Source organism: Opisthocomus hoazin, chromosome 3, assembly GCF_030867145.1.
Source record: "Opisthocomus hoazin isolate bOpiHoa1 chromosome 3, bOpiHoa1.hap1, whole genome shotgun sequence".
Lineage (NCBI taxonomy): Eukaryota > Metazoa > Chordata > Aves > Opisthocomiformes > Opisthocomidae > Opisthocomus > Opisthocomus hoazin.
This window is the reverse complement of record NC_134416.1, coordinates 3,738,715-3,764,869: the sequence shown is the minus strand read 5'-3', so window position 1 is coordinate 3,764,869 and position 26,155 is coordinate 3,738,715. Positions and strand designations below refer to the sequence as shown.

Here is a 26,155-nt window from a genome sequence, read left to right as displayed (position 1 = left end):
AACACCCCTCCACTGCGGGACTCTCCATGGCTGTACAGGCATCTGCAACTGATGGTCTCCAGTATGCAACGTCTGTCCAGTCAGTAGTGATTAATCATTAAACTGTTTTTCAGCTAGACTTACCTTCTATTCATTTTGTCTGAATCACTGACTTCCTGACTGCAAAGTAATTTGGTAACTACTATTATCCATATAAACTGATTGGCACCTGCTGGTTTTCAGGACTGGTAATGTCAAGTTTAGTAGCTGACAAAATGAGAAGCTGCCTACCTCCATGGACTGAGCTCTTACTGCTGCTGTTCCTCCTGTGGGGATAGAGAAAAAAAGGGCTATTCTCAACTCCTCATGGTAGGATAATGCCCACTGCTGTGTTAGCAGCCCAGCAAGCACAGGAGTGGGACGAAAGACCACTACAAGAAAGGAAAGAGAGTTGTGGAGGAGGTGAGATGACCTGGTGGTGACTCCAAGGGAATGTTTGTGGGGTCTAAGAGGATTTCATCTCATCTTGCTTTCTTGGGAAGCTCTCTGTATAGCGAGGATCACTGGAGGCTTTCTGAATAAATATGGCATTTAGCATCTTTTTTTATAGGTCCTTCCAGTCACCAGATGCAATTCTGAAGTTCTCCATTCAGTTATCCATTTGTTATCCATTTGTTCTCAAAGTTTTACCTCCTTCTGTTCTTCTTATGACCATGGGTGCCAATGAAAGACACGGGATGATAAATTATATATATTTGCTATGACAGAACTTGTGCCAGCACTGAGCACTGACAATGCACATTACAGTTCAGCTCATGTATTTCTGATGGCACATTTTACAGTGCTATATATAAAGTTGTTATGGCATCTATTATTCACTGCCAATACAGTTCAAGTTAAAATAGGTTTTATATAACAGTTCAAAGCAATATTTTAAGAAATAACACTTGTGTCAAGGCTGCTGTGTCCTACCAGATTTTGACATTTCCAAGCAATAAAGATCTTTATCCAAAATGTAAGGTTTTGGCGAGACATCTTCCTTGCAGACTTCTTTATTTTTAATCTGCGAGCAATAGCAAAAGAAGCACATTTAAATAAAATGAAGAGCCAGCTGAACTTTTGACACGGCTGTTATCTTTCTAGGTGGAAACTGTGAGCGCTGAAAAGTGCCTCAAGGGATGTTCATGACTGAGAACAATGTCCTGTTAACCTGAACCTCTGAAGAGATTCTGGAGATGTGGAAAACACACAAGTGCAAAAGAGTCATTGGAACATTAAGAAGTTGTCTGTTATTGGCACAATTTTATATCTGTTTTTCAGGACACAAGACAGGAACAGAATTTATTTCCTCATTTCTTTAGCAATGAAAAAGGTTTTATATCTGTTCTTGCAAAAAGGTCAAATTCAACGTCTCTTAAAAATAAGCCCATTACTGGTACCAGCGCCAAGAGTTTCTCCAAACTTGTGTACTAATCAATGTGGCCCATAAGATATGATGTTCTATCAATGCTCTGTGACCTCTTCTGTGCTGCTTCAGATCCATATGTTTCTGGTGCTAGATATGCAGAAAAGTAAAAATCCCAGGAAGACCAATCTACTTGCATAAGGTATGTTTTGCATAGCTCTGTTCTTCATTCTGATCCCCAAAGAGCAGAAGAGAATAAATCCTGTGCATCAGTTTGGCAACAAATTTAGTTATTACCTGTGTTTGACAGTCAGGAATAAAGAGTCCTTTTAACCTTCTTGGCTACTTACTGATTTTGAACACATATTGAAAAAATAACCGTGATTATGAGCTCAGTGAGTGTGAATGTGACTCCCTTCCTCGTGTAACCACAACTTCTGATGAAATCAGGGAAGTTTTAATGTGCATGACTAGTCCTTTCACAAGAAAGATGTTCATGTGGGTCAACAAACAGAAAAACAAAACACAGTGAAAATGATTTAAAAGCACCATCTGCTTATCCAAACACAGCTGGGGAGAGGTACGACACAGTCCAAAAATCCATTTCATTTTCATTATATTTCTTTCAAAAGAGATGTAAAATAGAATACTGTTTGTTCTAAATGTTTTCCTCCTGAGGAGAAATGTTTAAGCAACATCTGAAATAATGCTTGTGGAATGCAGTCCTCCTTACACGATGAACACGGATCTCGGATTGCAAAAGAAAATGAATGTAGCTATGATGGTGGGCAGCAGGTCAAGGGAGGGGATTCTGCCCCTTTACTCGTCTCTGGTGAGATCCCACCTGGATTACTGCATCCAGCTCTAGAGCCCCCAGCACAGGAAAGACATGGAGCTGTTCGAGTGGGTGCAGAGGAGGCCACAAAAAGAATCAGAGGGATGAAACACCTCTGCTATGAGGAAAAGCTGAGAGAGTTGGGGCTGTTTAGCCTAGAGAAGGGAAGACTGCGGGGATACCTTATTGCAGCCTTCCAGTGCTTGAACGGGGCTTATGAGAAAGATGGGGACAGACTTTTTAGCAGTACTTGTTGTCATAGAACAAGGGGTAATGGTTTTAAAGTAAAAGAGGGGAGATTCAGACTAGATTTGAGGAAGAAATTTTTTACGATGAGAATGGTGAAACTCTGGAGTGGGTTGCCCAGAGAAGTAGTGGAGGCCCCATTCCTGGAGACATTCAAGGCCAGGTTGGATGGGGCTCTGAGCAACCTGGTCTAGTTGAGGATGTCCCCGCTCACTGCAGGGGAGTTGGACTTGATGACCTCGAAAGGTCCCTTCCAACCCAAAATATTCTATGATTATGTGATGGACATAGGGAAATAACAGGTAAAAAAAAAGCACACATTCTTAGGAAGCAAGAGGCTGAGCAACAGCCTTTAACTGCATAAGTTGAATGCAGTTGGATAAGTTATTCAGAGGTAAACTCATATTAAGCAGAAGGGTATACAGGATTTACCAAATCAATAGATACACAACCTTCCCAACACATGAATGTTGCATTTATTTAAAAGTTATGTAGGGCTAGGACTGGATTCCCTTAACTCACACTAAGAACCTCACCAGGGCCATGTTGTCCAATGTGGCCCCATGCAGCGATGCCAACTTACAGCACAGAAATGGAATTTAACCACCAAAGTAAGGATCTTTCAAAGAGACATGACTACACCTCTTTATTTTCCAAGTTGATGTGCTTGAGGCTGTCTTGGAGTTTGTCATTCTCCAGTGCCTAATGGGCAATAACTAAATGTGTTGGTTTTTTTTCTGGGGAGTAGACAGGGCAACATAAAGAAGAAAAGGAAGAGGCAGTGACTCTATTTCAAACAAAAGGATCACAACAATATCCTTTTTGTCCACCACACCACTTCAGAAATACCTTTGCTACCATCCTTCTTGAACATCAAAGCACAGGAACATCCCAAAACATGGATTTTCTTGTAACAAAGTTCCCTAGAGTTTGTCCTGGTGGATGCAAAGACATTCCTCAAGTATGAAAGGACAATTCACAACCGAGGATATTCAGTGTGAGAATATTCTTTAACAACTTCATCCATAGTAATGCATGAAAGTCCACAAAGTTCAATCACATCTCCTCTGCAAACCATAACAGATCTTAGACATACACTAACCTCAACTTATTACTGTAAAAATATCAAAATTTCTTACTTATAATGTCGAATTGTATGTAGCTATCACTGTTTGCAAACAGAGGTCAAAGCCTCAAAACACCAGTCTACAGCAGGAACGTTTGACCCCTTTTTGAACTGTTAACTCAATCACAATTCCTGCTACACTGCAACCAAAATCTATTCTGATAAAATTAGCTGAATCCAATTAAAGCAAAAAGTGTAGTCCTTAATTAAATGTTCTGATTATTCTGAAGCCCTCTTTTTTTGGTTCATCTTGAGTTTAGGACTGTGAAAAAAAGAGAAATACAAAATAAAGAATGTGGGATGTGTAACTTCTTCAGACCTCTTTTTGTTCCTTGTTTCCATATTTTATTTATAGCACTTCTTAAAAAAAGGGGAATAAAAATAGTATGTGTTCTTTTAACTACATTAAGAACATCCAAATACTTTGATAAAGCAAAAATACTGATTTGAAAAAGTTAACAAGTTATTTCCTTTCATTTACCTATTATTCTATCTAATTGTAAAGCTGAATATTTTCTGTCTGTCAAAAACTTCAGTTTCAAGTTTGCATGCACAAAGAAAGTTTTTTTGCTGCAGAACCAAGCTCAGTTAAACTACCTCACTACAAACTCTGTTATGCAAGACCCACTGAAAAAAAAGAAACATTAGCCCTTGAACATTAATTAATTAATTCTTGTCATTTTCATTGCAAGTCATACGGTTTCTAATTATTCATCCTGCCACTGATTTCCTTTTTTGGAAACACCTGATAATCTCTCACATGGTTAGTGATGCTGTACAGGCAGCCATGTAAATCACCATTTCCTTCATCCTGTTGAGCAATGCACAACACAAGGAATCTGCACTTCCAGCTCACAGGCCCATGGCGAGAGAAGGTTACTGACCTCTATCTTCTGAATGGCCTCTTCCCGCTGACGGATGGCCTCCAGATCCTCTTCTGTGATTTCTGAGAGCAAGGCTTGATCCTGATTCTGGTTCTGCCACATGCCATCTCCCTCATTAAAGATCTTCTCGTCATCAGGTAAGTCAGAGAAGGGAGTCCTTGGGCTCTGCTGAGATGGGAGAATGGAAAGAAAGCAAAGGAAGTGTCAATATTGTTCAGTTTTACATAGTCTTCTTATGGGAAAAGAAAATATTAAAATAATAGAACTCATAAACAGTGTCAAAAAGGTGAAGTGAAGAGTAAGTTAGATGAGAGGAAAGGTATCAAGTATTGTTGTTGAAAGTGTTGAGACCTGAAGCCCGATCTCCTGGGCCACATTTGAGTTCCAACAACCAGCTTCTGTTTTCCAACAGTTCTGACAGAACAAAACACTTACATGTATCTGAAAAATGACACATTTACCTTGTTGATTTTGCTGAAAATTTTTCTGGAATTAGATACTTTCTCAGACACACAGAAAGCCTATTCATTTGCCTTGAAGACTTTATGTTCCAACTTGCAACACTCAGCATAACAAAGGATGCCATCTCATCTATTTATGAGATAAACTAAATACAGCTAAAAAAAGGGACAAGCACTATAGCAATGTGACTGCATAGTCATCAGTTTCAGCCACTCCCTGCTGCATGGTGTTCGCTCTATAGTGTTGACTTGATTTTGCTGACACATCAGATACCTTTTTCTAGGTAGCTGGATGTTCATACTGCCTTTCAGAGCTGTGCTTGAGTTCAGATCCAAATTGAAAGAGTCTGTTCATGATCCGGCTCATCTACACTGCAGGCAGGGGCAGAGGTTTAACAAAGACTTCTCCTCCTCCTAGTCTTTAGCTTCTGTGCCTATAGAGATGTTAAGTTCAGTCCAGACTGGACTCAGAGAACAAACCGACACAAGGTTGGTATGGAGAATCAAGAGGCTGAGCTCAAGTCTTAAACTAACAGGCACTGCTGAAGACTCCAATCCTACAACTGCATGAGTATTTAACTTCAAAAAATGCGCATGGTCCTTTAAACTGGCCTTGATCTGAGCTTTAACTCCTAACCAAAAGTTTCAATAAAAAAAAAAAAAAAACTGCTTCTGATGCTCTGAAGTTGAAAGAAGAAATGGCAGTCTCTACAACACATTCTTGACCTGAATGTCCCCAAAGTCCCTGAAAGCTACAGGAGAAAACAAGCATTTAGGAGGTTGTTCAGTCCACTGAGTCTAGACTTTGTTAAAGCACAGACATGGGGCTTTTCAACAAGTTGTGTCTGAGAACTAAAGGCTCTTGCTCTCTTGCTTTGGCTATGTTTTCAGAGATGTTAAATGTCCTGAATCCCCACAGAGTGACTAGAAAGCAAGGCCCTCAGGCAGCTTGCTGGAAGGGCACCATAGGACTGGAGAACTGGAAGAACTGTGAGGACCCAAGAAGAATTTGTAGTGGAAACAATGTCAAATCACCACAGCAAGATCAAGAAACTTAACTAAGCATGCATGAGGGAAACAGGGGAATGAGGGAAAAAAAATCACTTATAATGCATTTTACTTCTTACTTGTTTGCTCAGAGATCTGCCTCAGAAGAACTGTGAAGGAGGCATAGAGAAATCAGGTGATATTTAACTCTTACAATCACATTTAGACACACTAGCTTGGTAGATTTTGAATATCAGGCATCTGGAAACTCTTATTTAACTTGTTAACTCTTCTTTAATTCATAGAATCATAGAATCATAGAATTGTAGAATCATAGAATACTTCGGGTTGGAAGGGACCTTTAGAGGTCATCTACCCCACCCCCCCTGCTGTGAGCAGGGACATCTTCAACTAGACCAGGTTACTCAGAGCCCCGTCCAACCTGGCCTTGAATGTTTCCAGGAATGGGGCCTCCACTACTTCTCTGAGCAATCTGTTCCAGTGTTTCACCATCCACATCGTCAAAAATGTCTTCCTTATATCTAGTCTAAATCTACTTTCCCTTAGTTTAGAGCCATTACTCCTTGTCCTATCAATTCTTTAAAAAGTGTATAATTTCTGCATTTAGAAACTAAAAAGTTTTTGCGTTTGCCTAAATCTAAACTGTGCCTTACGAAATTAACTCATTATTATTATCACCATCATCTAGTTGTAGACAAAGAAAATTATACAATATAATGAAGGAAGTGGGGAGATGGAAAAAGTAGAGGCATACAGAAAAATTTGCAGTAAACAGTCAGGTGCCTTTCAAATATATAAACAGAAGATAAAGGTCTTTGACATTAATGTCGTAGTTTGTTTCACCTTCCGCTTGCCAGGGATGTGTTATCCACAGAGAAAGGATGTGTTACAGGAAGGAAATCATCTTCTAAAATTAGGTTAAAAATTCAATTACACTTTAAAAGACACATTTTAATAGGATTAAGATACTCTGGGGGTGTTTTATTCACTAATTATCACATGCCGTGGACACTAACTTATCTGGTAGAGTGTTTCACTGCCAAAAACATATATTAATTGACTCAAGAAAAAAAAACCCTTGGGTATTCTAATACTCCACTTCTAGTGACAGAGGTGTCCTCTCATTTTTGCCAGTGGGCTAACTAGGACACGCAGAGGCAGTTGTACAGCACAACGCCAAGTAGGCTGGAAGGGCCCAAGTGTCTGACCTCTGAAGACGCAGGAAAACAGTGATCTAATGAAATTCTTGTACTAGGGTCACAGCAAGGATGTTATGTCGCGGACCTAAAAGCACATGAATATACACCTAAAGCCATGCTTTCCTATGCAGATATTTGTTTCACTGGAAGAAAACAAATTTACAAGTCATCAGAAGTTTCCTGTTCTGTTCTGATGTGTCAGGACTAACAGCAGACCCAGCAATACAGCAATCAGCTCTTCAAATTGTATTAGTCCATGTAATACCACTAATAAATATGCTTGATCTTGGCCTGTGTCAACTCTGTTAGTCACCCCCACTTGTTGGTCCTGATAGCTGTAAATAACACGCCCTCCTCAAATAATCCAGACAGTGCAATGCAAGTGACGCTGCTCAGTCATCGCTTACAAAAGACGGCTATTCATGTGCTTAAATAGCTAATGGTCTAGACACAGATGTTTTTCTCTCAACAAAGTAGTGGCTTAAGTTAATTTCAGAGCTGCTGAAGGCAATTAATGAGTTTGTATCCTTAACATCTTTTGAGAAAATTCCACTATGGCTGCTGAATGAGTGAGTGAATCGGGAAATAATGGGATGCAGGGGGGGTGAAATTTCCTTCCTGACATAAAAATGACTCCATAGTAACTTTAAATATAGTCACCATGACCTGCTATTGGGGTGTGTATGGCGGCTGGCTGTGCTAACAAATTAAAAGTGATTTTGTGTTTGTTGATGGTACAGTGCCCCTCATTTCTGCGATGAAGTGAAAAAAACCTGGATTCAGAAGAGTGAATAATCACAGAATCACAGAATCACAGAATAGTAGGGGTTGGAAGGGACCTCTGTGGGTCATCTAGTCCAACCCCCCTGCCAAAGCAGGGTCACCTACAGCAGGCTGCACAGGACCTTGTCCGGGCGGGTCTTGAATATCTCCAGAGAAGGAGACTCCACCACCTCCCTGGGCAGCCTGTTCCAGTGCTCCGTCACCCTCAGAGGGAAGAAGTTCTTCCTCATGTTCAGATGGAACTTCCTGTGCCTCAGTTTGTACCTCAGTTTGTGCCCATTGCCCCTTGTCCTGTCACTGGGCACCACTGAAAAGTCTAATGACTTTTAATACTTCTGACTGAAAACTGCGGATAGCTTGGTTTATCAGTGGTTTTTGTTCCATTTTGAATTGTGCTCATTGCTGTGTCTGACAGAATATTTTATTTACAGGAAAAAAAGGATATGATGGAGGGTACTTACGGAGTCTCCATAGATAAAGTTCCTTTTGACAGTGCACTGGAAGGGGTCATAACTCCCTACACAGGCATTTCTGCATTAAATTTGATTTAGTGCCAAATTTTATGCCCTATGAATCTCTGTGTAATTTTCTGTTGAATTTCCTTTCATAAATTGTTAATTGGATGTGTTTGAAGCTGTTCTTTTGTTGAAATTTGCCTGTGGCAGCTTTTTGTCAAGATGTATGTATAAACCAAAAATCTGCCTGTGAAAAAAAAGATAGAAGAGAAAAAGCTGAGTGTATCTGATATGCTTAGTAGTTCTTCTAAAACTAAATTCTTAGGACTAAGGTCATACTATGCTGCTATTCATCATATCTGAAAAATTATGCCCAGGCACAACATTTTTTCTGTTGGATAAAATCTTTTCGCTATGATAAAATCGTTGCTGCTTACAACTACATTTTTTAATCAGATTTATTCTACCAAAGGGGAGATGCTATATGCAGCTGGTGATAGAGAAAAGGAAAAAAAAAAAGTTTTATCTGGATAGTGACAGTTTCTGCCAGTATCTGTACTTTACTAGCAGTAAAATCTTTGCATCAGAAGTTGCATGTCTGAGCCCCCTCCAGAGATGACCCCCTCCCAGCCCTGTGCCTGCCTCACTCCCCATTTGTGTATTAGCAGGGACAGAAAAGGAGCATTAACACACACAATTTCTTCTTGTACACAGTAGTATCACAAGTTTTACAACCCATGTCACATAAAATCACCAAGTAAGAGATTGAAATGACCTCTCTTCTAGTTCCCATACGGTCTGTATTCCACCCAGAGGGAGAAATGTAACACGAACCCCACATAATATAACATCACCCAGCCTTCATGATTCATCTTCCGAGGGTTAATGAATCTCTTGTAGCAGTAAGATGTGTGCTGGTACCTTCTCAGTCCTGTAGCTCACTTTTACATCTCCAAATTTAACAATGCCATTTCTAATTGCTCATTAAAAGGTTGTTCCCTTATCAGAAATTAAGGACAAAAAGTGTTGACTGGAGACGGATGAGAAATGGCTTTTACTGCGAGTGAAATGTGTAGTGATTTCAAAGGAAAATTTCTTTTCCACCCCTCATCAAAAACTGAAGATATAGAGAAAAATTCTAAGAGAGAAAGAAGGAGACACATACATACACTCCCTCCAGCTCAGGTCAGCAGCTAATCAGTTAATTAAGGTGCCCAATGTCAGCTGCAAGGATATGGTCCTCTCATAGTCTCTCAAAAAAAAAAAAAAAAAATGTGTAAAAGTTGATTTAAATAATTAAGATTTATTGGAGCTGGATTTACAGATGGTGTCCACCAAATGAATGACACACCAGAGGGACAGGAAGATGAAGGGCTGAGGAAAACATGTACACACTTCTACCTCCAACTTTGGTGTGAAAACAGTTGAAAAGGAGACTTAATTGAGCTCAGTGCCTGAAATTAGACATCGTGAACTCATTTCTCACCTTCTCCATCCACTTCAACTTCAACCGGGAGTTGTGTCCTGGAGAGGAGGGTATCATTTCTGACTGTGTGTGAAAACATGGGAAGAGGATACTACCGGAGGATCTTAGGATGGATATGACAGAACTGTTGGTACCATCAAAGTGAGGTGGTGGGTCTCCGAACTGGACTGAAAACCTAATTCTGGAGAACAAGATGGAAAACAAGATCCCTCTTTTCTGACTATTTCTCCACTCACATGCACATTCCAAGCATTTGGAGCTGCCTTCATCATCAGTTGGATGTAAGATGCTTGGGACTGCCTTTGATATCCACAGCACAATCCACAAATTCATCATTACCTCAAAGTTTACAGGAGTGCAGGTAAAAAAGAAGTCGCACTCACATGAGCTAATTTTGCACTACATGCCACAGATTGTTCCAAGGAAATCTTTTGCAACCATGAAAATAAGAGTATTTATAGAGGTCTTACATGACTCTAGTAGTAAACCAAGGAACGTTGCTCTGTATTCTCCAGTCTCCAGAAGCCTTCTGTACCTCTAGCAGGGATATGGACAGCTCAAGCAGTAATCAACACAACTCCCACACCTCCTGCAAACTATCGCATCTCCTTGGGTAACATTTTGGCTCTGGCTTTCACACAAAATGCAAATGAAGAGGTGCTTATCTCTTGCTTTATAGTATGTATAGACATATAAACAGCCAGGCTACGCTTTATGAGGATATCCTATTCTCACTAGCATCCAGGCTTAGAGATTCATGTTTTATTGCATGTAGAATAATGAGGCCGGAGTGCCTGCATTAAAGATCAATAAAATACTTTACATGGAGGGCCACTGTGCAGAATACTGCTGTAGTTATGCTGCTTGCCTGCGCCTGACACATTCTTAATAACACGTTGGCACTGCAAGTGGTCCAGGACAAAAATGGCACGGAGCAGCCAGTTTGGCCTGCCTGTCTACGATGTACAGCTAGGTTAAGAAGACAGATAAATCAGATTAGATGATCTTCCTCAAACCTTCCTTCCAAAACAACTAACCTTGCGGACTCAATGAGATTTAGAGCTGTATCTCGCCAAGCAAAAGCCCAAAGCAATTACAGGTAGAAAGGCCTCAGGCAGGCACAGAACAAGCAGCCTGGGACTTCTAAATCTTTTAGAGGAGTGAAATAGTGATATTACAGCTTTGCATTATCTTTCACACAGAAGATCGCAGCAGTGATTGGTAATCTGAGCTCTGTCATTTTATGAGATGACAACAACAACAACAACAGGGGAAGAAATGCAATCACAAATTAACCATTGCTCACTTTTCCCTTTCGCTCAGACGTTGGGCACGTTTAAAACTACCGTAACAAGGACAACTTTTAAGCAGGATATTCTCAGTCCTTCCTGCATGCACCACTAACATGGTCAAATACAGAAATGTGTTCAGCATTTTCTTCAAATTATGTAAATTTGATTACTCTTCACCAATGTAGCATGAGAAAAAACAGCATGAGGAAATTAGCATAAAGGAAAGGGCTGAAGTGCATTTTTATTTAAATTAACTAGAACCTCTCATGTGTTACTGTCTTCACTCTTGATCAAGCTGTTTACTTTTGAATGATGTGAACCTGAAATTGAGCAAGAAAATCACCATTTCTACCAGCTTTCTGCCATGGCACCTGCAAGAAATTACTAGTTTTAGGAAAAATGTAATAGCAGAAGCTATTTTGCTAGTTCCCTTTTCAGCATTTATAAATTTAATCATTTGAGCGTCTGTAGTCATGAAGAGTAAGAAAATCCATTTAGTTTCCTGGAACTAGAAGAGACTTAGTAACAGAGTACATAGTTCATACCTCCTACTGTTTTCTTCTTCTTTATTTTTCCTTCAAGACTTTATTACTTCACCAAATTCATTCTGAGTAATCCTGACCTCATCACCTAGGGCTGCTCTAGTTCAGAGTCGATCTTACTGTACTCAGGGTGAGAGAATTAAATGGCATGTCTGTGGTAGATGAAGAAAAATAAAATAAGCCAGGGGCCTGAGGTATAGCTCTCTGACAACCGATGTGCTTTTAAGAAGCAGAGCATATTTTCACCCCAAGGTGAAGACCAAATTTAGGAGGAATGGCCTTCCTACCAGGCTTAGATAGTGGGGCTGACACTGATATTTTGCCCATGGAGAGCATCAGCTTCTAGGGCAAACTTCAGTTGATCATGAGGGCTACATTTTGTCATGTATTTTCGCCCTGCATAATTCTTACAGATGCCCCATAAGGGAAGGAAGGGGCAGTTTGTCCTGTTCCTATTTCCAGGCCTCCTCCTTTTTTTCTCTTTATTTGGCAACTATCTGCCATGCAAATACATTGTCCCATGGCGATGTGAGTGAAACGAAACAGCAACAGTGAAAAGAAGAATAACATTCCCCTCTCTGTAATCTAATATCGTTTTCTTTTCAAATTCATTTAATTGAATGACTGAAGTCTGATCGCACTTGTCTAAACCCACCCTTCTCAAAGCCGATGGCCTGTGCTATCACTAGCGTCAGGTAACATCTCTATATACGCAAAGCAAGTGGATGAACATTTCTTTAAGATTGCCATGAAGGAGGGCATTTGCTGGGATTTTTACAGCATCGCATCACATTTCTAAGGCTGTTCCTGCCCTCTCCTAGCTTCCTGAATTATATTCTCATAATTCTCTGTCTCTGCACTGCTCTGCTGCTTGCACTGTGTTTTGGCTGGCAGTGCTGGCTGGGAGCTGTACTGTATGTCGTCCTTAGATCCTGATGCTAGGCAGAAAACTCCCCTGCTCGCAGCTCCCTCACCGAACATCTGAAGCACCCAGTGTTCATGTAAATGTACCGTGTTTGCAAGAGCTCACAGACACATCAAGACTGTCTAGAAAGGGTTCATGTAAATGGACCGTGTTTGCAAGAGCTCACAGACACATCAAGACTGTCTAGAAAGGACCGCATTGCCTCTGCCTTCCAATGTATGTGCCGCACAGCTGGTGAGCAGGTTCCTGCTAGAAAGGCAAACAAGGGGAATGAGTCACTGGCTCACTGGTTAACACCCATCTAGTGAAAAAAAAAAGCAAGAAGTCTTTCTCCTGGGTTCACATGGAGGCAAGAGCCAAATTCAGCTTGATTTCTTGCAGCAGAGACAACCCCTAGCATGGGCACAGTGCCACTTTGTAGTGTGGAACAGTAGAAAAGTAGGAAGATGTTGGAAATAAAAAGTATGTCTTTTTGCTTTCAGGAAATTGACTGCTTTTGTACTCCATGGAAGGTATGAAAATGGGCAGATTTACTGAATCCTGGCAGCTGCTATGTAGAACGGAGCATTTGGATTTGCATGTTATTAGCAAAAACCAAAGTATATTTTTATGCCATGCACTTGGGAGGAGAGTCACTCCTGTTAATCCTCATCTCCTTCTCAGGTTTTGTGGAGTGTTCAGCCACTTTTTTTTAGAACATGGTTGACTCCCACAAAACCTCTTTGTCAACAATCTTTTAATTTCTTTTCATTACTGGCCTTTGGCGGGGTTTCAGTGTCCAAGAAAATGTTCATAGACTGGTATTGAGGAACATTCTTATTTAGTGACTGGTCCACAAAACATCATCCCATTTCACAGCCACTGCACTGTCTGCATTCACAATACTTCAGCTAATGCCCAAAACCCTGGTCCCAAATTAGGACAGAAATCGGAGGCAGCTTTTCACCACCTGTCTGGAGGAGCATCACTGAACCTTGTGAGGGTAGGTGGTCAGTTGATGAGGATGACAATGGGGAGACAAGACAAGGTTCCTGCCTCTTTATGAGAGTGGGGTCCAGCTTTGTGGGTGAGTTTGGAGCGGCAGGATGGGACAACACCCATTCACCCCACCACAGCTTCTGGCATCATCCACCGAAGAGCTCCAGCTCAAATAATGCCAACATCGTTCTGAGAAAACAGCAAGATGCTGCAGCGCAGAAATTACTAGATCTGCATTGGGACAACAGCAATGCCTTTGCAGGCAAACACAACGTATTCTCACTTACAGGCTTTTCTCAGCAGCCTTCTGTTATCCATTGGATTTCACCATGAGGGATCAAGATATAAATGGTCTGTCTTCTATCGCAAAGGTTGCTCAGCCCTTTGGTCCACTTCACAGCAAAATTTTTTCAGCACTAACTCAGAATGAAATAGAAGGGTTATGAAAAGCTAGTAAACTGAAAACACAAAGTCAAAGCGATTTACTCAAAATGTTTAAGCAAAAGAATCAGAGCCAGGAAGAGTCCATCTGACCAACTAATTGGTGACTCCCATGTGGCATCTCTACTTCAGAAAGCAATGTCTCAACAGAGAGAAAATCAAGTCAGAGGAGTCTAGGACAGGATTTGTCCCATCCGAAAAATCCACTCCAGGCAAGCATGAAGTCAACAGCTCACACTGCATGGCATAGCATCAGCAGAGAAACCAAACAGATCAAAATCAGAAGCTGGGAAGTTCAACAAGAAAGCGTCTTTGACTGACCCTTCATATGTGCACAGCAGTGACAGGAGAAGAGGGAGCAAAAGTTCATGCTTCCGCAATGCCATGTAAACCTTTTAATTTTTTAATTTACCTGTAAAATTGCTACAATAAAACCTATTGATCCAAGACTGATTGCAGGCAGCTGCTTGTTAGATATTACACTAATACTATACACAAAAGCTTAATTGTTTTTCTTCAGGACATTTTTGGTTTTAATTAAAATACAAACAAAGGTAATAAAAATGTTGAAAAGATAGAAAGCGACAGACACCTGCAGTGAAACAAGAGACGAGACACCAACTGAATTGAAATGAAAATATTGCAAATCTAATTTAGGACAATTTAGCAGCACTGCTCTACACAGGCTGTCATGGATCAGTGACATGATCTGTGGTCAGCCTCTGGTGAACCCATTCACAAAGGCCAGACAGCATGTGAAGGGCTCAGCCTTCTCTTTTCAACAAGTTTGATGAAAAGTTTTTATCTCTAGGGAGATCGCATCAGACTGAGTTTCAGAACTGGCCAGAACTGAAGCTGGCAGGAGCACCTCAAATAAGATGAGATTTAGAAAAGCAAAGACACTGTGAAGATGATGGAGGAAGTAATCATTAACAAAGATTAGATAATTATTTTGGGCTACTTCCTAACACAGTCATTGTTGAAGATTTGCCTGCCTTTTTTGCAAGGGTCTCTTTTTAGATTATTTATCAAAGCATAAACGCAGACATGTGATCCTGGCACATAGTTTTTGTGAAAGCCTCTCATCCCACATCAGCTATACATGGAGGTAACCTTAAAAGCAGGTGGATGGGGTGGGGTGCAAAGTCGCAATGCTCAAGCCATCCCATCTGGCTGAGGAATGAGTGTGGCCAATCAGAGCAGTGACAAATGTTCTTCAGCTGCATCCCAAGCTGAGAAGCAAAAGACCAACAGCCTTGATGGTGGGCATGGATACGGCAGATCCTCTCGCACCCCTCCAGGGAAACCAGCATGCCGAGTTCCTCTCTGAAATGTCTGTACACCAATGCATGCAGCATAGGCAATAAGCAGGAAGAATTAGAGATCTGTGTGCGGTCGCAGGGCCATGATCTTATTGCAATTAGAGAGACATGGTGGGACAGCTCACGTGATTGGAATGCTCTCATAGATGGCTACACACAGCAAAGACAGGCCAAAAAGGCGAGGTGGTGGAGTTGCTCTGTATGTGAGGGAGCAACTGGAATGTATTGAGTTCTGCCTGGGAGTGGATGAAGAATGAGTCGAGAGCTTATGGGTTAGAATTAAGGGACAGGTTCATACAGGTGACATTGTTGTGGGTGTGTACTACAGGCCAGCTGATCAGGAAGAGGTAGCTGATGAGGCCTTCTGCAAGCAGCTGAAAGCAGCCTCACAGTCACAGGGCCTGGTTCTTGTGGGGGACTTTAACCACCTGACATCATCTGGGAAGACCACACAGCCAGGTACACGCAGTCCAGGAGGTTCCTGCAGAGCATCGATCATAACTTTCTGATGCAAGTGGTGGAGAAATCAACAAGGAGAGGCATGCTGCTGGACCTTGTACTGACGAACAAAGAGGGACAGGTTGAGGATGTGAAGGCTGGGGGAAGCCTCGGCTGCAGTGACCATGAAATGGTGGAGTTTAGGATCCTGCGTGGAGGAAGCAGGACGATAAGCAGGATCAAAACCTTGGACTTCAGGAGAGCTAACTTTGGCCTCTTCAAGGAGCTACTGGGAGGAATCCCATGGGTCAGGACTCTAGAAGGCAGGGGGGGTCCAAGAGAGTTGGTCGCTATTTAAACGTCACTTCCTCCATGCTCAGGGTCGGTGCATCCCCCTGAGCAGGAAATCTAGCACAGGATGCAGGAGACCAGCACGGATGAGCAAGGAGCTTCTAGTGGAACTCAGATGGAAGAGAAAGGTTTACGGAACGTGGAAAGACGGACAGGCCACTTGGGAAGAATACAGGAATGTTGTCAAAGCATGCAGAGATGCAACGAGGAAGCATAAGGTCCACCTGGAAATGAATCTGGCAAGGGATGTCAAAGGCAACAAGAAGGGCTTCTTCCAGTACGTCAGCAGCAAAAGGAAGGCTAGGGAAAATGTGAGGCCACTGCTGAATGAGGTGGGTGCCCTGGTGATGGCTGATGCAGACAAGGCAGAGTTACTGAATGCCTTTCTTTGCTTCAGTCTTCAGTGCTAAGGCTGGCCCTCAGGAATGTCAGGCCCTGGAGGTAACAGAGGAAGCCTGGTGAAAGGATGACCTTCCCTCGGTCAAGGAGGACTGTGTGAGAGATCACTTAAGCGATCTGGACTCCCACAAATCCATGGGCCTGATGGAATGCACCCACGAGTGCTGAGGGAGCTGGCGGATGTCATTGCTGAGCCACTTTCCATCATCACTGAAAGGTCCTGGAGGACAGGAGAGGTGCCTGAGGACTGGAGAAAAGCCGATGTCACTCCAGTCTTCAAAAAGTGCTAGAAGGAGGACCCAGGGAACTACAGGTTGGTCAGCCTCATCTCCATCCCGGGAAAGGTGATGGAGCAGATCATTCTGGATGTCATCAGTAGGCAAGTGGAGGAAAAGAAGGTTCTCAGGAGTAGTCAGCATGGATTCACCAAGGGCAAATCATACTTGACCCATCTGATGGCTTTCTATGATGGCATGACTGGCTGGGGAGATGAGGGGAGAGCAGTGGATGTAGTCTACCTCAATTTCAGCAAGGCTTTTGACACAGTCTCCCATAACATCTTCATAGGCAAGCTCAGGAAGTGTGGGCTGGATGAGTGGACAGTGAGGTGGATTGAGAACTGGCTGAATGGCAGAACTCAGAGGCTTGTCATCAGCGGAACGGAGTCTAGTTGGAGGCCTGTAGCAAGTGGTGTCACCCAGGGGTCAGTACTCGGCCCAGTCTTGTTCAACTTCTTCATCAGTGACCTGGATGAAGAGACAGAGTGCACCCTCAGCAAGTTTGCTGATGACACCAAACTGGGAGGAGTGGTGGATATACCGAAAGGCTGTGCTGCCATTCAGCGAGACCTGGGCAGGCTGGAGAGTTGGGTGCAGAGGAAACCGATGAAGTTCAACAAGGGCAAATGCAGGGTCCTGCACCTGGGGAGGAAGAGCCCCATGCACCAGTACAGGCTTCAGGCAGACCTGGTGGAGAGCAGCTCTGCAGAGAGGGACCTGGGAGTGCTGGTGGACGACAGGTTGACCATGAGCCAGCAGTGTGTCCTGGCTGCCAAGAAGGCCAGTGATATCCTGGGGTGCGTTAAGAAGAGTGTGGCCAGCAGGTCGAGGGAGGTTCTTCTCCCCCTCTACTCTGCCCTGGTGAGGCCTCATCTGGAGTACTCTGTCCAGTTCTGGGCTCCCCAGTTCAAGAAAGATGAGGAGCTACTGGACAGAGTCCAGCGGAGGGCTACGAGGGTGATGAGGGGACTGGAGCATATGTCCTGTGAGGAAAGGCTGAGGGAACTGGGCTTGTTCAGCCTGAAGAAGAGAAGGCTGCGAGAGGACCTTAGAAATGCCTCTAAATATCTTCAGGGTGGGTGTCAGGAGGATGGGGCCAGACTTTTTTCAGTGGTGCCCAGTGACAGGACAAGGGGCAATGGGCACAAACTGAAACATAGGAAGTTCCGTCTGAATATGAGGAAGAACTTCTTCCCTCTGAGGGTGACAGAGCACTGGAACTGGTTGTCCAGAGGGGTTGTGGATTCTCCTTCTCTGGAGATATTCAAGACCCACATGGACAAGGTCCTGTGCAGCCTGCTGTAGGTGACCCTGCTTTGGCAGGGGTGTTGGACTAGATGACCCACAGAGGTCCCTTCCAACCCCTACCATTCTGTGATTCTGTGATATTTCTCCACTGTTTTTGCTAGAGATGGAATTGGGAGCAATCACAAGTCCCATCCTTTTAGGAAAGCCGTGAAATCAGTTCCAACACAGTTTGAGTGGGTTGTGTTTTCAGCTAGCTCAGGTGGATCTAGCAGAGCACATCTGTCTAGGTTTATTACAGATATTCTGCTGTTCCTCTTGGGTCAAGAAAATAACCATGGCCAGGAAAGCACAGTCCTTATGGGCTTTTCCTTAAACTTAGAAAACAAAATAGCACTTTAGCCACACCAAGCAGATGCTTTCCAATGTTACTTGCTGTTTCTGTGCACTGCAATCAAGAATTGCTTAGGGAGCAGGTTCCCTGGTCTCTTTTACATGACATATCTGCTGAAGCTAACAAGGTCTGTACTGAAAGTGTATAACCTAACATATAGAAATTCCTTTTATTGTCTCCCTATGCTTCCTATTAACTTTTTTTTTTTTTTTTTGCTTTCCCTACAGATATGATACATTCCAGCTCTTGGGACACAATCATCCAATCGGCAGTGCTAGGAAGAAAGGAAGATACTTGGAAATTAGCATTTGATTGTAGCAGTTGTATTCTTAAATGTATAATTATAGCATGGCACTCCACAGCAGAGCTGATTTCGACAGGGACTTCTGCAAATCAAAAGGTCTGTCTCATTTGTTCCTAAAAAAATGCACTCAGTGAAATAACGATCATTTTTTCCACTAAATTGGTGAAATGGTTTCTATCCCTCTAAGAGTGCTTGCTCTGAAGTCCAGAAACATCAGCGGGGACTTTTTCCTGTTCCTCCGACCTGTCCTAGACACATCCATGCAGGAGGGGACGAGTTTGGTTCTTTCTCCTAACCAGTGACAGTCGCTGTCTAATCTCCCAACCTGCAAATAACCTTAAAAAAAAAAAAGTTCAACTGAAGGGAGTTAAATGCTCACCCTGATTTTTGTGTGCTGTGACATCAAGGAGCAACATTGATCTGAGGACACTGGTTTACTGGAAATATTTAACAACCAGTCAGCTGAAGAAAAATGAAGAGTGACAACTTGAATTCTAAGTCAATTTAAGTCAGGATGTTTACTTGTTTCAAGAAAAACACAAGTACAGTAGCAAGAAAATTGTATTTTTCCTCAAGAATAGTGATACAGTTATTACAGATCTAGACAAAATCTTGAGAAATAGAAACTAAAGATATTAGGTAAATTTAGTCACAGATGCATATTTGTGACCAAAATGCCTGTAAAGTGAAATCATGAAAACGGAAGCGTAAACATCTCTGAAGGGAACAAAATCTTGTTTCTGAATTACTTTTTCCAGGGAGAATTAAATAGGAAGAATTCAGCAATTTGCTAATTATTTATCCTGTATGAGATCTTTATAGGGCAAGATGAAGTGAATTTAACCTTCCAAACAGTGACAAGAAATAGGAAGTGCCAGAAAAGGAGAGCAATGCAGCCCAGCTTTATTATCCTCCTGTGCTCCACGCTGTCTCTGTGATATACGTTCACAGAGACGCTAACCTTTCTTTAGCTCAAGCGTTCAGTCCCATACTGAGCGATTAGCAGACAGGCTTGATGAAGGCTTTCATGAGAATTGAAAAGCTACCTAAAATGTTTGCAAAACAAAACATTCAGGGAAAGGATTAAGATAAAAAATGCTGAAAGGTTTTCAGCTCAGTGCCTCCGGAACCTGACATGTAACAAAATTGTTCAAAATCTGTGCATTTTTCCAGTGAACATCAGGACAACTTCTTCATGTGTCAAAGGCAGAAGAAGCCAAAGATAAATAACCAGATAATTTCTACCACACGTTTTTATTGGACAATTATTATTATTTATTTTACTTATGTTTTAACTGTGCTATTGACTTTCCAAACTAATGGGACATTAACCATCCTCGCCATTGTTCTTTATTAGCTTTAGCACTTAACCTACATGTTTCTTTCCTGACATCAGGCCATTCTGACTTCTAACATCTAACTTGGTGAATAATTCACCTGATCTTCATTTATATTTTCACCTTGAAAGTATTTATAGACTGTAATCATGCCTCTATTGATACTTTCTTCTAGACTACTTAATTCAGCTCCTTCATTTCCTTATCTGATGTTTATAGACTATACCTCATTATTTTACTTGCCCTGTTTGTATTATTTTTTATTCTCTCTGTATATACCAATACCCTTCCCAAGCTATTAACTCCAACACTTCATTGCTTGTGCTGTAAAAATACATTTCTGTTGGAAAGTTTCACCCAAACACAGGAGAAATTTTTGGTTTGGTTGATTGGTTGCCTTTTGGTAATTTTCCTAACTATTCAACCTAGTCTCAAATGGCTCAAACCTGGACACTTTCCATTCCTACAGTAATACAGGAGGAATGAACAGATTCTGCAAAGCTAGCACATACTCACTGAAATAAAATCATACTTAACTCCCCAAAAGAGAACTCTGCCTCCAAAACCACACTGGAATAGGATTCTCTCAGTAGAAAGACAATAGCTTTCTGCTATTTACTTGAAGACTAGATTACACCTCAAGATCCATAATGCCTTACAAAATAACTACATATTGCTCAGAATGCTCTCTTTTTTACCTCACTGTTTTTGCAGATCAGGACCTACAGCCTCAGCAATGAGCTCCCCCACATTGTACAGCACATGTGTGCATGCAGTGGTGCACAATATTTTCTAGTATGTAACATATTGTTCCTCGGTGCTCCTTTATGTGTGTGGAGATGAGCTTTTCATCACATAACTGAAGACTTTGCACTGCACAAGTAGCTCCTCACTAACACATAGAACTATAGAATGGTTTGCGTTGGAAGGGACCATAAAGATCATCTAGTTCCAACCTGCTTGTCATGGGCAGGGATACTTTCCACTAGATCAGGTTGCTCAAAGTCCCATCCAACCTGGCCTTGAACACTTCCAGGGAGGGGGCACCCACAACTTCTCTAGGCAACCTGTTCCAGTGCCTCACCAACCTCGTATGTGCATGCACATGGGTGCAGGCACACACTCAGTGGCACTGTCCCCTCTTTCTGTCCAAGAATCCATGAATGTAGGGGGAAAAAGGGACCACAGCGATCCACAGGAAGGATGAATACAGGGAATTCATCTCCTTCTGCTGCTTGTCCGCTCAAAACAGTAAAGGGGACTTCTCCAGAGGGTAATTCAACCCTCAAAAGTTATGCTTTTTCTTCACTTTTTTCATGTTTTCTCCACTGACTTACTAAGGAGCTACATACTCTCCTAATAGACCCAAGGATCTATACGCAGTTTGTCCCATCAGATATCAGGTGTCCTATTCAGTGCAGTGTGAGAAAGAGGGATAAATTAGGCAGATGCCGGTTCAGGACTGGAGGTATAGACATGTAAGTGAGATCATTTTTAATACTAATTTGAGATGTTTGCACAGTAAATATCTTCATTTGAATTCATCAGCCAAATTGAACTGCCAGAAATCCAACTCACCGAGATTTACATATACCCATACTGGGTAGTACTGGAAGTACTGACCTCCAAGCTCCTTATTAAGACTTCCATTACATTCAGTGGAGACATGGTCAATAAAGTCAATGGAGATAAGAGCCCTATTCTCCAGATTAAAAAGATTGACAGCTACTTAACATGAGACTGTGTTGTAGACTTTAAAGGGAGCCTTGAATGTCAGGCTCAGAAGTAGAGGCCTACACTTAGAATCATAGAACCATAGACTCATAGAATCATAGGTTGGAAAAGACCTGTAAGATCATCAAGTCCAACCATCCACCCAACACCACCATGTCTACTAAACCTGAAGTGCCACATCTACACATTTTTTAAACACCTCTAGGGATGGTGACTCCACCACCTCCCTGGGCAGCCAATTCCAATGCCTAATCACTCTTTCAGTAAAGAAACCTTTCCTAATATCCAATCTAAACCTCCCCTGACACAACTTGAGGCCATTGCCTCTCATCCTATTGCTAGTTACTTGGGAGAAGAGACCAACCCCCGCCTCACTACAACCTCCTTTCAGGTAGTTATAGAGAGCGAGAAGGTCTCCCCTCAGCCTCCTCTTCTCCAGACTAAACAGCCCCAGTTCCTTCAGTCGCTTCTCATACGACTTGTTCTCTAGAACCCTCAGCAGCCTCATTGCCCTTCTCTGGACACACTCCAGCAACTCAATGTCCTTCTTGTAGTGAGAGGCCCAAAACTGAACACAGTAGACCAGGTGCCGAGTACAGGGGCGTGATCACCTCCCTGCTCCTGCTTGCCACACTATTCCTGATACAAGCCAGGATGCCGTTGGCCTTCTTGGCCACCTGGGCACACTGCTGGCTCATGTTCAGCCAGCAGTCAAACAACACCCCCAGGTCCTTTTCCACTGGGCAGCTTTCCAGCCACTCCTCCCCAAGCTTGTAGCGTTGTATGGTGTTGTTATGACCCAAGTGCAGGACCCGGCATTTGGCCTTGTTAAACCTCATACAGTTGGCCTCAGCCCATTGATCTAGTCTGTCCAGATCCCTCTGCAGAGACTTCCTACCCTCAAGGAGATAGACACTACCGCCCAACTTGATGTCATCTGCAAACTTACTGAGGGACCACTCCATCCCCTCATCCAGGTCATTGATAAAGATGTTAAACAAGACAGGACCCAATACTGAGCCCTGGGGAACACCACTCGTGACTGGCCACCAGCTGGATTTAACTCCATTCACCATCACTCTCTGGGCTCGGCCATTCAGCCAGTTCTTTATCCAGTGAAGAGTATACCCATCCAAACCACTTCACATGCCCAGGTGTGGCCAAGGGAGACTACACAAAAAAAGAACAAACAAAACAAAACAATAAAAAACACCACCAAAAATCCCACAGACAATATGTATATATTCTTTTTGTCCTAGAGAACAATTCATCCTACTTAGCTCAGACGAGTACAATAAGAAGCGTCTGTTTCCTTCCACTGATTGTAGAAAGAGTCTTCTTGCTTTCAGAGGTAGAAATCTCTGCTGTGGAAATATTAACAGAGGTTCCTTTGACATGGATGGTTTAAGATCCAACTAGATTTATCTGATACTGGATGAGGACAGTGAGGCAAGACAGATCTGGGGTGGTGCCCTAGAACCTGCCTGGATTCCCTCTTTCTGGAGAAATCGTGTCTTTCCCCACATCACATTTAAGAGTAGAAAACATGTTTGCAGTTATCTGGTCAGCATTACCAAGAAGTGACAAAAACACCACTGTTTTACTGATATGCAATTTGTTTATTCGTATTTCACACAGAATGACGTTTTATCTCACCACACCAAAGGCTGAACCACATGAAATACTAAATCTCTTCTGACGTTTTCTCCAGCTGGTGAGATCTGGAGGCAACCAGCATGTCCCCTACTGACCACGTCCTTAATAGACTTAATAATACCACGAGGATATGAAGTGATCTAAGCTATATATTCACACTGTATTGAGATCATACTGCATCAAAACTTTGATAGATGCCTCTGCTATTTGCTCATCCTTAAGGAGCAATGACCCAAACATTAGCATGTCTAGTAAATTGTTCTAATGTGTGGTGAAAGGGGACTAATGGATACAGTAATTGATTGTTTGATGGATAGCTGGGGAGCCCTTTGATTATGAGTTTTTGCTATGGTCCAAGACATTTTCATTCTCCAGTTAACCCAGAGCTGATTGCTTGCATGAATTATCTCCTTCTTTGCCTGCAAATATCATTCTCTTAATAAATATTTCATTAGAAACCAGCGAGTGGTGGGGAGAGAGGAGAAAGCAGACGCTCAACGCTGTGTCTTTTGAAGACATTACAGAGTCTACACAGCAGACATAGAGATCATCCATGAAACGTGCTAAGGTCAGACAGGAGGTCTTTGCTTCTCCAGGATATAGTGTTCAGAACAACGCAAGAGGCAGGAAGAAGCCTGGAGGTCAATTCAAATCTATCAAGGGAGCCCCAGTACGGACCAGGAAGGATGTACTGCAGTGGGGAAGACACTATGTTAAAGTTGTCTTGCTCACAAATTCCACCTTTCTCTCTCCCAAGTTCCAGGCTGAGCTTTCATGTGGAGGGGCCCTGACCAAGAAAAAGAATATCAGCAAGAAAATACAGTTATAATTCCTGGGATTTAGTTGCTGAGAGTTGAATTTTGATCCAAGTGAAGCTTATTCTCATGGATATCAAAAGGGTCTTTTTTCTTTCTTTATCTTCCCATGATGATGACTCAAAAGTTATTTACCACGTCTGTTCAGCTTTATGATTTTTAACTATTTATTTGAAACACCTAGACTGAACCTGTTTGTTTCATTTCAGCTCGTTGCTTTTCAATGTGACATACTTGAGTTAGGAAGGTTGCTACTCTGCTCTCCAAATAGGCTACTCTGTTCTCCTAAAGGACAGCATAGAAACCAGGAAGAAGCAGAATCAATGGAGAACAGAATCTGTTTTGTTGTTCAAACTCCCAATCCCTGCTCAGCCCTGTTTCATACCCCTTCAAATTTTCAAATATGAAGAGAGTGATATTTGCAGACAACACTTCGGACCTCCAAAGGGTCCACTGAGGACAAGAGCTTCATAAGCTAAGCCTGAGTCAGAATTTGTTTGTTACAACATAGAAAGGAGTCACTACAGAAGTTAATTTCAATTAGCTTCAGCACCACACATTTAATATGCTGAAAAACGCTGCAGTTTTTAAATCCTCTTTTATTGAAAAATTGTTGGTGAGCAAAATACATAATGTTCCCTGTTATTCTCCACCCTGTGTATGTCCCCCGGGTACTGCGACATTTATCTTGTTTTTCTAGCTGTTCCTTGAGCATATTTATATTGTTCGTCTCACAATAGGTATCACTATGTCAGTAAGACCAATTTAAACATTAAGAGTATGGTTACGGGCAGAAATGCAACTAATCATATCATATGCTAGAAAAGCGATACACGTGTCAGGGAACTGGCTTCAATGTTCTTCATTCACAGTTCTTTGCCAAAACTTCTACAGAGGGCCATGGCATGAGCAAAAGATGTGGTAGAAGGAGAGGCAGTGACAGAGGAAGAGGGACAGCTAATCAAAGAGAGAGCAGAAGTGAATGAAGAACACAGAAGAAAGCGGAAGAGTGGGAGAAAGAGGAAAGTAAACATCAAAGTGAATTGAAAGCAAGACAAAGCCCAATCCAGGATGATTCCAAAATGCACAGATCTACCATTCAGGTAAGAGAGAGTCTGAGACAGGACCATCTGCAGATCTTCCTCACAGGGAGTTAAAACATCAGTAGTCCTGACGTATTTCAGAAGCAAGGATGGAAGAAGGAAGGCAAGGAATCTTTCCAAAACCAGTGTAGCCATTAGGGAAGCCTGTATATTACTGTTGTTGCTCCTTAGTTACCATATGCAAGCCACCTATTGGGGACTAAAGTCCATAGTGGTTGAGCAGCAAATCCCATTTATAGACAGAAAATTCTGTCTTCTCCTGGAAAAGTATTTGCCACTAATTTCTGAAGATAAATCAACATCCTGCCCACCTTTTGGAAAGGAAACTGTTTTGCCACAGGGGACTTTCAGTAATATAGACAAAAAAATAGGTAGAAGAAAATAATTGGAAAAAACTCTCTTTCCAGGTAAATACTAAACTCTACTGATCTGAGATCAGATTGGAAATTGTCGACACAGTTGATGTTGGACATATATTTTCCATACCAAATTATGGAAGCTGACTGAGTCTATAATATCACTGCATATTTTATCATAATTTTTAGGCTGCACACTGACTTTCTCCAAGAAAGCACTCTACAAACAACTGACACTGCCTGCTGAGGGAGGTGACACTTTCCATCTGTAAAGGAGCATCGATCTGGCTCAGCATTTTAAAGTCCCTGGTGGGTTTACATTACCTTTCTGCTGGAATCTTTCTATTTGCTTCCACCACCCATGCTTTTACCCCTGCT

The 26,155-nt window shown here is 42.2% G+C and overlaps 1 protein-coding gene across 17 annotated transcripts in view; it reads right to left on the bottom strand.

The window, feature by feature from the left end:
- The window catches only part of TSNARE1 (t-SNARE domain containing 1), a 553,318-nt gene that overhangs the window by 264,640 nt on the left and 262,523 nt on the right, over positions 1-26,155 (bottom strand). For 16 of the 17 annotated variants that reach the window (XM_075415477.1, XM_075415474.1, XM_075415475.1 and 13 more), the window contains one exon: positions 4,476-4,643. In XM_075415477.1, the coding sequence (XP_075271592.1) occupies positions 4,476-4,643 (168 nt within the window). The remainder of the gene's footprint in view (positions 1-4,475; positions 4,644-26,155) is intronic. The other variant, XM_075415485.1, reaches the window with a different exon arrangement.